The sequence below is a fragment of the Felis catus genome, chromosome X, assembly GCF_018350175.1.
Source record: "Felis catus isolate Fca126 chromosome X, F.catus_Fca126_mat1.0, whole genome shotgun sequence".
Lineage (NCBI taxonomy): Eukaryota > Metazoa > Chordata > Mammalia > Carnivora > Felidae > Felis > Felis catus.
The window spans coordinates 31420683-31432841 of NC_058386.1; the positions used below are offsets into that span (position 1 = coordinate 31420683).

Sequence of the window (12159 nt, forward strand, 5' to 3'; positions counted from 1 at the left end):
TAGAAGGGTCTAGGGAGCTTTGTGGGGCCTCTTTTGTAAGAGCACTATGACCTAATCCCTTCTCAAAGGCCCTAATCTCCTAATTCCATCACACTGAGTATTAGCCTTAAACGTAGGAGTTTTGGGGGTTCACAGACATTTAGTCTATAGCAATTGACTACTTTTTCTTTTTTTAGAATGTGATATGTTCATTCATTCCACATCAAGTAGGAGTCTTTAAAGTGAGGCAATTGATAGAGATTATTGGCTCAGTGGCAGATGAAAATTTTCAGTCTACATCTCTGAAACCTTTTCATCAAATATATTTATATTTCAAGAGTGTCTGCAAACCTTCCACCAAGAAAGTTGTGATGAAAGTTAATCCTGGTAAGCTATTATTGACCCTTACCTTTTTTGTTAAATGAAGGTTATATGGATTATCTTAATACACTTACTGCTTAGCTATGTATATCACATGTAATCTAATCTTGTGGTTCTTACCTTTGAATGCATCAAAATCACCTGGAAGCAGTCTTCTTAAATGTGGTTAAACCTTCTTAAAATAAACCTTCTTAAAATAGGTACCACTGTCCTACATCCCAGAAATGATTGTTAAATAGGTCTTTGTTAGAACCCCAAAATTTGCATTTCTAACATGTCCCCAACATTTGCTCATGTTGCCATTTTGAGGATTACAATTGTGATAGTACTGGTTGAGTGATCTATAAAATTTACATATTTTAATGTTTTTCATGTTCTGTGTTTTCTTTTGAGTCTGTAATATAATATAAACTAATTTTGACCACTCCTTGGATTTTTGCGTTGCTGCTGTTTCATGTAATCCTCAATTATCTTTTATACTTTGAGCCATATGAAATTACTGATATTCAGCTCTCTGTAATCTGTGAAAACTTGTGTCATATGGGCTAATGCATTCCTTCAAGTTACTATGTTTTATTTTTTATGCATGCATTATATTTCAGAATTGTTTTGTGTAGGTTCATTTGTTAAATGGTTATTTGTAGGGGCGCTTGGGTGGCCCACTAGGTTAAGTGTCTGGCTTCAGCTCAGGTCATGATCTCACAGTTCGTGAGTTGAAGCCCTGCATCAAGCTCTGTGCTGACGACACAGAGCCTGCAGCCTGCTTTGGATTCTGTCTCCCTCTCTCTGACCCTGCTCACGCACTCTCTCTCTCTCTCTCTCTCTCTCAAAAAAAAAAAAACATTAAAAAACTTTTTAATGAATTATTTGAATTTCTTTGAATGTGTTTCTTTGTTTAGGGACTTCATTTTAAGGTAGAATCAATGGTATAGTCTATTAATACATGGAAATTATTCGGACAGCTGAAATTAAAAAAAAATATTTAAATTAATATCCAATTCTATAAAAGGTATATCCCCTTTGGTCAGTAATCCAACGGGACAGTTTGTGGTCAGAGACTTGCCAAAATACAAGGACTGTGCGCCTGTTGCAATGCTTCAATCAACCATGACACACCTTCACAATCATCACCTAAGTAAAGAGTCACCGAAGGATGCACTGATAGCTTTTCCCAATGATCGAGCTGCAAGTATCAGGTCTGGAGACCAGGATAAACATTTCAGGTAACATGCTGTATTAAAAACCTGAAATTTTGAAAGGCACAATTACCAACGTGATATGTAGGTCTTAGCAGATCCTGCTGTAACAAACTAATGATGACAATAATAATAATAGTAATAAAATTTTATTTTCTTTGTCCTTTTTTTGTTTTACATTGGAGGAGATGGTTATTGAATGCTACTGTATTTGCTTCGTCTAACCTCTTGTCACCTCTACTGTGTGCTTGACAGGAAGTGAATGGTTTGCCAGATGATTATTAAAATATGCTGTGGAAAAGTATAGAATAATAGAAATAATCACTTTAAAAAATGTATCAAGTTCTTATAGTAGTCCTATTCATTAAGTATGGTTGACAGCTTCAATTTCTCTAAGATAAAAGTAAACATCATAATCGTCATCATCATCCTCTTTGTTCCCCTCAAAGTCACATTTCCCATAACCTTCCCCAAATTGAACTAAAACCTCAATAATGAGGATCAAAAGTGATGTTAAACCTTAATATAAATCCATTCAAACTGTTGTAGACTCTAAGTCTAAAGTACTTTCTTGACCAGCAAGAGAGCAGACACAGGATTAAAAGCAAGAGATGGCTAATATCCAGGAAAAGACAAGAGCCCTGAATAAGGGTTCTTGCTCTGTATTTATTTAGATTAGAAGGCTCACAGACATCATGGGCGTGCACAAACAGACAATAAATTTGTGAACATTAACTCATGGGCATGAGGGAAAGGGGATTTTGAAGATATACGGTGTTAGGGGCTTGGGTCAATATAAACCAAAATCCTGGTGCTGGGCAGATGGGCAGATGGTTGTTAACAGCAGACAGGAGACTCTGTCTGTTTATCTTAGCTAGCCTAGGGGATAAGACAGAGCATATAACCTCAGGGTTAACAAGGCACCTTTTCTTCTGCTAATCAGCTCCTCTTTGGGTCACTCCAATGGCAGCAGTCTATAGCCCTATTTACCTGTTTACCTAATTTGGTCCTTCCTTCCTGTGAAAGCAGCTTTCTGCTATAGTACTAAATTGGGGGGCACTTTCACCCTGAATACCTAATCTTGCTTATCTCATATACGTTTGTATTGGGGCCCTTGCCTCCCCCCCCCCATTTTGCCCCCCCCCCCGCTTTATTCTGGGGGCCTTAGCCCCCCTTCTCTATTGTTATTCGCCTAATCTTGTTTACCCAAACTTGGGTGTGAGCATCCTATGGCTTTGTAATTGTTTATGCCTTGTTAACCCATTGGTGCAAGTCCAGGGAATTTCTAAGCTTACTCCCCACACCAAACCTCAAAGAAATTACTGCCTTCCAAGTGCTGAGAAGAAACCCAGGCATCCTGGTTTTTACACCTGTAAGATTGAAATGAGTTTCTTTTCTGCCTGCTTGTATGCTACTATAGACTATCTAAACTTGATAATATCCCTGGGTTTTCTCTGCTTGTCTCTTTACCTTTGGTAAGTCATTAAGCTCACTTAATTTTACAGCCATTTTCTTGCAATATCATTTGATTTCAGGCCATAATTGTTTTATTATCCACAATTGGAAGATTCTGGGTTTTTATATAGCCTGTCTTATTATTTCATTTTACAGATTTTATCCATACCAGCCTTTCTCTCGCTCTTTTTTGTTTGACAGATACCCTGAAACATAGGAGTGTAAAAATTGCTCAGACTCCATTTTAAGTAATTATGTAGTATAATAAAGGAAAACTGATCCCTCCCTCTGACTCATTGCACTCCATCCCATACAGAAGTATTTGTTGGAAACACTTTTTTTTAATGTATTCTTTTCAGTCCTTTCCTATGCTTACACAAATATATTTGTATAGACATGTTAATGTAATATTAATATTTTGTTTCTTTTTTAAATTTTTTTTTTCAACGTTTATTTATTTTTGGGACAGAGAGAGACAGAGCATGAACGGGGGAGGGGCAGAGAGAGAGGGAAACACAGAATCGGAAACAGGCTCCAGGCTCTGAGCCATCAGCCCAGAGCCCGACGCGGGGCTCGAACTCACGGACCGCGAGATCGTGACCTGGCTGAAGTCGGACGCTTAACCGACTGCGCCACCCAGGCGCCCCAATATTTTGTTTCTAAATCAGTCTTAATCATTTGTTCTAAAAATGCCAGATATTTTTTTGAAGAAGACTAAGCATTTCCTATTTATATCATGGCCAAAATTATTTTTCTCAGTTTACTCTTTTCCATACTAATAGAAATGCAAAATTTAGTTATTTTCTGGTTAGCAATTAGTAATTTTAAGTAATGAAATTTAATGATGTATTAAATTATTGGTAACAGGGGCACCTGGTGGCTCATTTTGTTAAGTGCCTGACTTTTGATTTTGGCTCTGGTTCTCACAGTTTGTGGGATCAAGCCCCTCCTCGAGCTCTCTGCTGGCAGTGTGGAAACTGCTTGGGATTCTGTCTCTCTCTCTCTCTCTCTCTCTCTCTCTCTCTCTCTCTGTCTCTTTGTTCCTCCCCTGCTTGTGCTCATGCTGTCTCTCAAAATACATACACATTAAAAAAAATAAATTATTGGTAACTGTAATTGTTATTTTATTTCTTACTGCATTTCTTTAATGATTTTTGACAAGAAAATAAAAAAAAAAGTCAGGAACTTTTGTCTAACTTCTGTTTACTATAGTATGTCCTGTGTTTAGAAGAGTGCCAGGCATTATAGTAGGCACTGGTAAATATTTTTTAATAAATAAATGAAGAACAGTGTTTTATTTGCATAATAATTTTTGTCCCCTCTATTTTGCACTTAAAAAATATCACCTGCTAAAAGCTAAAGAGGTATTTCATGAAGTTTATTCTTTTTTTTTTTAAGTTTTTAATTTCAGTTAGTTAACATGTAGTGTTATGTTAGTTTTAGGTGTACAGGATAGTGATTAGCAATTCCATACCTCACCAGGTGCTATTCACAACCTGTGCACTCCTTAATCCCCATCACATATTTAACTCATCCCTCTACCCATCTCCCCTCTGATAACCATCAGATTGTTGTCTAAGAGTCTGTTTGGTTTTTTATTTTGTTTGTTTTTGAGAGAGAGTGTGTGAGTGTGAGTGGGGAGGGGGCAGAGGGAGAGGGAGAGAGAATCTTTAAGCACCCAACATGGAACTTGATACAGGGCTCAGTCTCATGACCACAAGATCATGACCTGAGATGAAATTGAGAGTCAGATGCTTAACCAACTGAGCCACGCAGGTGCTGTAAGTATTTCTTTCTTGATTTGTCTCAGTCTGTTTTTTCCCCTTTGCTTGTTTCATTTCTTAAATTCTATATATGAGTGAAATCATACTGTATTTGTCTTTCTCTGATTTATGTTGCTTAGCATTATACTCTCTAGCTCCATTCATGTTGTTGCAAATGGTAAGATTTCATTCTTTTTTTTATCACTGAATAATATTCTGCAGTATATGTATACCATATCTACTTTATCCATTCATCATTTGATGGGCCCTTGGGCTGCTTCCATATCTTTACTATATAGTAAATAATGTTGCAATAAACATAGGGGTCCATGTACCTTTCTGAATTAGTGCTTTTGTTTTCTTTGGGTAAATACCCAGAAGTGGAATTACTGGGTTTTATGGTATTTCTATTTTTAATTTTTTGAGAAACTTCCATGCTGTTTTCCACAGTGGCTGTACTAATTTACATTCAAACCAACAATGTAAGAGGGTTACCTTTTTTCTACGACCTCATCAACACGTGTTATCCCTTGTCTTTTTAATACTAGCCATCCTGACTTGTGTAAGGTGATATCTCATTGTGGTTTTGTTTTTTATTTCCATGATGATTAGTGGAGTTGAGCACATTTTCATGACTCTGTTGGCCGTCTATATGTCTTCTTTGGAAAAATGTGTATTCCTGTCCTCTGTTCATTTTTAAATTGGATTATTGGATTACTTGTTTTGTTTGTTTCCTTTTTTTGTTTTTGTTTTGGTGTTGACTTGTATGAGTTCTTTATATACTTTGGATATTAACTATTCATTGCATATATTGTTTGCAAATATCTTCTCTCTTTCAGTATGTTGCTTTTACATTTTGTTGATGGTTTCCTTCATTGTGCAAAAGCTTTTTAGTTTGGTATAGTCAAATAGTTAATTTTGCTTTTGTTTCCCTTGCTTGAGGAGATATAGCCTGAAAAATATTACTAAGGCTAATATCAAGGAGATTACCGCCTATGTTTTCTTTTAGGAGTTTTAGGCTTCAAGTCTCACATTTATGTCTTTAATCCATTTTGAGTTTATTTTTGTGTATGGTGTAAGAAAGTGGTCCGTTTTCATTCTTTTGCTTGTAGCTGTCCAGTTTTCCCAGCACCATTTATTGAAGAGGCTGTCTTTTCCTCATTGTATGTTCTTGCCTCCTTTGTAGAAGATTAAGTGACTATATTAAGTATGGATTTATCTTTGGCCTCTCTGTTTTTCCCATTGATCTATGTGTCTTTTTTTGTGCCAGGACCATACTGTCTTGGTGGCTACAGTTTTGTAGTGTATCTTTATATCTGGAATTGTGATGACTCCAGCTTTGTTCTTCTCAAGATTGCTTTGGTTCTTGGGAGTATTTTCAACAACTATCTTTGAATAGCAAAGCGTTTATTTCCCTCTCGTTGTCTAACTCTCTTAAAGACTCTCATTCAGTTAAAGGTATCTTACTGTAACCATAGAGGACATGTTGAAAACATGGAGAAATGTTAAATTTCATTGGGCTCTATGACTAATAAGTTCATACTTGAGTTAATTATTGAGGGTGAGAATCTTAATAATTAATACAATTTGATGAGAATTGAGGCAGCCCAAGGCCAGAAGATGTGAATAATTGTAATTTTTGTATTTATGGAAAATATATGGTGGGTGAAAGGAAGAACGTGAATTTAGATGAGTGAACATGAGACATAAAGTGGTTGTGATTAATTTATGAATTGGTTTCTCTCTTTGGTTCATTGATGGTTATTACATAAGCTCTGAGATTTTATTTTTATGTTTTAAAAAAATGTTTTATGTTTATTCTTGAGAGAGAGAGAGAGAGAGAGAGAGAGAGAGCGAGCGAGCGTGAGCAAGGGAGGGACAGAGGGAGAGGGAGACACAGAATCTGAAGCAGGCTCCGGGCTCTGAGCCATCAGCACAGAGCTGAATGTGGGGCTCAAACTCACAAACCGTGAGATCATGACCTGAGCCGAAGTCAGATGCTTAACTGACTGAGCCACCCAGGCATCCCCAAGCTCTGAGATTTTTTAAAAAATGTGTCTAATAAAAGGATTTATTATTACATATATTTTTTTCTAATTTTGATCATAATCATGTAAAAGTAATTAACTCTTAGGAAACACTAGTCAAATTCAGATCTAGTCCCATGTGTAAATCTAAGTCTTCAAATTGCCTGTTTGACTAATTCCTCAAGAGTGGTTTTAAGTGACTAATTCCTCAAGAGTGGTTTTAAGGTAGACACCATTGTATCCTAGTGACCTTTTGGAGTGTTTTTCTAATTGGGTTGGGAAGAAAGTTAGATATTATTTTATTTCTTTGTGTAATAATATCTTGCTATATAAGAGGATGTGAGGGAAAGGAGTAGAATCTGCCCTATTCACCATTTTGTGCTTAGCCCCTGGCATAGGAGACACTCAATAAATGCTGATAGATTAAGTGCAAATATATAAATATTAACATAACTTGTTCATCTTGTAGGACGATTTTCACAAAGATTCCAAGATATAACTATGTGGATCCTGATTTTGCGTACACTAAATTGGAAAGAATTGGAAAGCAAGAACATGAAAACTATTATGAGAGATATATTAAACATTTAAGAAATGTGCGCATGCAGAAACAGGCAGAGAGGTAAAGTTTACTTCAAACAGTATGGAACAGATTGGGGTGCATGAAGAGACAGAATTTTTTTTCTTTACTCCTTAGTTTCTTTTCAGTGATTTAAGTGACCTTTACATATATGAAAATAGCAAAACATTGAACTACTTTTTCTGCAGTTATTTCCTTCCTTACTTTTGGTTTGGGAATGTTTTAGGTTGGGTTTCCCCAGAAACAAGGAGAAACAAGATAAGGAAAGCAAAATAGGACAGGTAAGAGAACTGAGAGATGATGTGTTTCAAATAAGGCTTCCACTCAGCCTGATGCCTAAGGTCTCTTGAAGCAGAAATTATACCATATAGTTGTTCCTACATTGAACCAAAGGGCCTCGTCTTTTGTGCTCCATTTCAGCCATTTCTTGTGAGCTGTCTTAGGGTGTGGTGGGGTGGGCGCGGTTTCCTTGGTGAGGTGTTTAAGAATGGGGTCTTGTCAGCAAAGGGCAATTTTATGCAGATTAGCACATCATTCTGCTTAAGTGGTTCTGAGTGGGGCAGCAGAAGCATGCAATATGGGGAATGTTTGGATTTGCTTTTGTATTTTCTAAAACACTTGGCCTCAATTAGTTATTATTATGATTTCAGTAGGGAATGTATGGATTCATATAACAATACAGACATAGGATTACAGCCAGCATCAGGTCTAAAGTCACCTTCGCTCTCAGAAACGGAAATAGAAGAGGAATTATCTGCAGCACAGTGTCGGATCAGACGTAACCAGTTGCTAAATACTAGGAATATAGCATCCAAGGAGACAAAGGCTCTGAAAACAAAGGCATGTGTGATATTTTAATTTCATGAAGCCATGAGAATTCCTAAAATATCTTTTGTTAATATTGAAAATTAATTTTGGAGTAATGGTTTTCCACAGGTTCTCAAAGGACTTAAATCAGACCCATCCACACCCCATGAAAAACATGACTGCAGCTTAATTTTGACACCAAAGCAAATTCATCAAGTAATTGTTGGTAAGAATCTGTAAAAACCTACTAATCCTTTGTTTTTTAACAGGCTTAATGACGTATAATTTATATTCCATAAAATTGACCTGTTTTAAGTATGCAAGTCAATGAATCTTAGTAAATTTATGGGATTATGCAACCATCACCATAATTCAATTTTAGAATGCTGCCATCACCCTCAGGACCATATGTACTTACTCCCAATTTGCAGCCATAGCTCCAGGCAACCATTAATCAATTTTCTCTCACTATAGATTTGCCTATTCTGAACATTTCATATAAAAGGAATCATAACAATATGTATTCTCTCTTATGTGGCTGCTTTTACTTAGCATACTACTTTTCAGGTTCATCCAATAGGTATAAATAGGTATAAATGTTCCTTTTTATATCTTTAAAAATTTTTTAACATTTATTTATTTATTTATTTGCAAGAGACACAGAGTGTGAGCCGGGGAGGGGCAGAGACAGAGGGAGACACAGAATTCGAAGCAGGCTTCAGGCTCTGAGCTGTCAGCACAGAGCCCGATGCAGGCCTCAAACCCACCAACCGTGGAATCATGACCTGAGCTGAAGTCTGATGCTTAACTGAGCCACCCAGGGGCGCCTCCTTTTTATATGTAAATAGCATTTCATTTTACTGGAGTACCACATTTTGTTTATCCATTTACCAGTTGATGGACACACGTTGTTTCTGGTCTGAGGCTGTTGTGAATAATGTTGCTATAAACGTTCACATATAATTCTTTGAGTGAATGTATGTTTTCATTTCTTGTGGTTAGATTCCTAGGAGTGGAATTGCTGAGTTGTATGGTAAATTTATGTCAATCATTTCAAGAAACTACCAAAAACTTTCCAAAGTGCACCAAGTTACAATCCCACCAACAATGTATGAGGGTTATATTTACTCCATATTCTCACCAGCAGTTGTTATTTTCTTTTTGGTTATAGTTATCCTTGTGATGTGAAGTGTTTTCACTGTGGTTTTGATTTGCATTTTCCTCGTGACTAAGATGATGAGTACATTTTCATGCATTTAAATAGACATAAATGTATATTTCCTTTGGAGAAATGTTTTTCAAATTCTTAGCCCAGTTTTTAATTTGAATATTTGCCTTCTTATTATAGATTTGTAACAATTGTTTATATATTCTGGACATAAGTCCTTTATCAGATACATGATTTCCAAAGTCTGTGGCTTGGTTTTGTTGTTTATTTTTATTTATTTACTTGTTTATTAAAAATTTTTTTTAATGTTTATTTTTGAGAGAGAGAGAGAGAGAGAGACACAGACTGTGAGCGAGGGAGGGGGAGAGAGAGAGAGGGAGACACAGAATCTGAAGCAGGCTCCAGGCTCTGAGCTGTCAGCTCAGAGCCTGATGTGGGACTTGAACTCACAAACCACAAGATCATGACCTGAGCTGAAGTCGGATGCTTAACCAACTGAGCCACCCAGGTGCCCCCTTTTTTAATTTTTTAAATAGTGGTCCTTAACACACAGAAGTTTTTACTTAAATGATATTGAATTTATCGATTTTTTAAAAAAAATTTATTACAGTTTTTTCTTTTCTAGATCATGCTTTTGATTTCATGCCCAAGAAATCTGTACCTAACTCAATGTCACAAATATTTTTTCTTGTTTTCTTCTAAAATGTTTGTACTTTTAGATCTTGTATTTATGGTCTACAATTCCTTTTGAGTTTTTAGGTAGTAAGTTAAGAGTCTAAATTCATATTGCTGTATGTGGATATGTAATTGCCCCAGCACCATTTGTTGAAAATACTATCATTCATCATTGAATTACCTTGGCACCTTTGTCTAAAATCAATTAACCATATATGTCAGGGTTTATTTCTGGACTCTCAGTTCTGTTCCATTGATCTGCATGTCTGTCCTTACGACAGTTCTACACTTTGATACTGTACCTTTAGAGTATGTACATAAAAATATATGTACTAGTCTGAAGAGGAAGTTTTCATTTCATTCTAGGCAGGGTTAGGGTGGCTCTGAGGGAGATGTGGGCAGAGAATGATTTAATTGACATGGATTTGCTGATTCTCCCTTTAAGGAGAACCCACTACACAAAACACCAAATACCAATTCTTAAATTATCCAGACTAAAGGTGATGTCCAAAGAGGTACAAGGCCAGAGGCAACACAATGGAAAGTGAGTAAATATCTGGGTGGTGATAGCTTATTATGTATGGCTGGTCAGTGGCCAAGTCCTCAGATCAGTGAGGACTATGGGAAATGCCCAAAGCGGGATCTGGCTCTGGGGAAAGCAGGTGACATGGACTGGTAAAAAGAGTTGGCATCTGTCACCATTCACTGAGATTCTGAATGGGAAATAGGATCATTGCTGTAACTGGAGCTAAACCTCCCTGCCACACAGTGGCAGTGAGGCACTTTGGCATGACAGACTAGGAACTCTTTAGTTCATTGCCTGTCTGGGGTTGCATGTGGAGTTCAGTTCAGGTCATACAGCATTTACCGGGCCTCTCTTTTGTGCCAGGCATGTGATAGGTACTAGGCTCTATAGTCCCAGGAACTTGCCTTTCTTTATTGTGTGGTAAATACTCTGTGTCTTCCAAATTGGTGACTGACTAGTCAGATAAGCAAATCTATAAAAATTCACAAGGAGCAAAGTTAGAGGGCAGTGTCTAGTGTCTCCTCTACAACTCCTCCACCAGCTTCTCTCCCTTCTTTACCTGGTGTCCTAAGTTATTTTATTATTTTATTTTATTTTATTTTATTTTATTTTATTTTATTTTATTTTATTTTTATGTTTGTTTTCATTTGTCTTGAGAGAGAGAGAGAGAGAGCGCACAAGCAGGGGAGGGACAAAGACAGAGGGAAACAGAATCCCAATCAGGCTCTACCCCATCAGTGCAGAACCTGATGTGGGGCTCGAATTCGAGAACCATGAGATCATGACCCGAGCTGAAATCAAGAGTTAGACGCTTAATCAACTGAGCCACCCAGGTGCCCCTAAGTATTTTAATAATGACCCTCTCTCTGGGGACAGGATCCCTGTGTGAGTTTACAAGGTCAGCAACTGTGATGGTGGGAATTTTGTATGACTCTCATTTTTATACCTTAAAGGGGTTTTTTGAGCCTGTGCACAGAACAGGGACTGGAACTATCAAAGGAGATTACAGTGTCAGAAAGTTTTGCTCAATATTTATATTTTTAAAAATTAAAGTGATTGTCAAGAGGCACAATAGAGGATTTGGAGATTAATTGAGACAGTTAGTGAACACTGTTATAAAGTCTGGGTTATGCAAAGTATTGTTTGCTTCATCAGCAAATGACCAGTCACTTTGGTTTTTAGTTAATGATTTATTAATACATATTATAGGCCAGGCATTATGTTGAACAGTGTACAAACATGGTCTTATTTAATCCTTTAAATGATGTAAGCAACTTATAAGGTAATTGCTTTTATTTCCATTTTAGAGATGAGTAAAGTGAAGCCCAGAGAGCTGGTAAACCTTGATCAGATTGCTCAATATTTAGTGGAAAGGAGTGGATTTGAAATTAGGTTTCTCTAGCCACACTTTCTGTGTCAGTTTCTCTTTACATTCCTCTTTCACAACCTGTATTTTTCTGTACAGTATTTCTGTCTTAGATTCTTCCCCAACTTCTTTTATGTCTACCTCACGGTATTGTTAAATCAGAATCTAGAATTTTGTATCTGTTTTCATAAAACATATTATTGGTCTGCAATTTTCCTTTTTTTAAAAGTTTATTT

At 36.7% G+C, this 12159-nt stretch overlaps 1 protein-coding gene across 5 annotated transcripts in view; it reads left to right on the top strand.

The window, feature by feature from the left end:
• CFAP47 (cilia and flagella associated protein 47) overlaps positions 1-12159 on the top strand; it is a 566822-nt gene that overhangs the window by 43900 nt on the left and 510763 nt on the right. For 4 of the 5 annotated variants that reach the window (XM_045050610.1, XM_045050613.1, XM_045050612.1 and 1 more), the window contains exons 9-13: positions 177-366; positions 1370-1583; positions 7271-7423; positions 8032-8221; positions 8318-8414. In XM_045050610.1, the coding sequence (XP_044906545.1) occupies positions 177-366; positions 1370-1583; positions 7271-7423; positions 8032-8221; positions 8318-8414 (844 nt within the window). Of the gene's footprint in view, positions 1-176; positions 367-1369; positions 1584-7270; positions 7424-7607; positions 7663-8031; positions 8222-8317; positions 8415-12159 lie in introns of those variants that run through there. The other variant, XM_045050611.1, reaches the window with a different exon arrangement.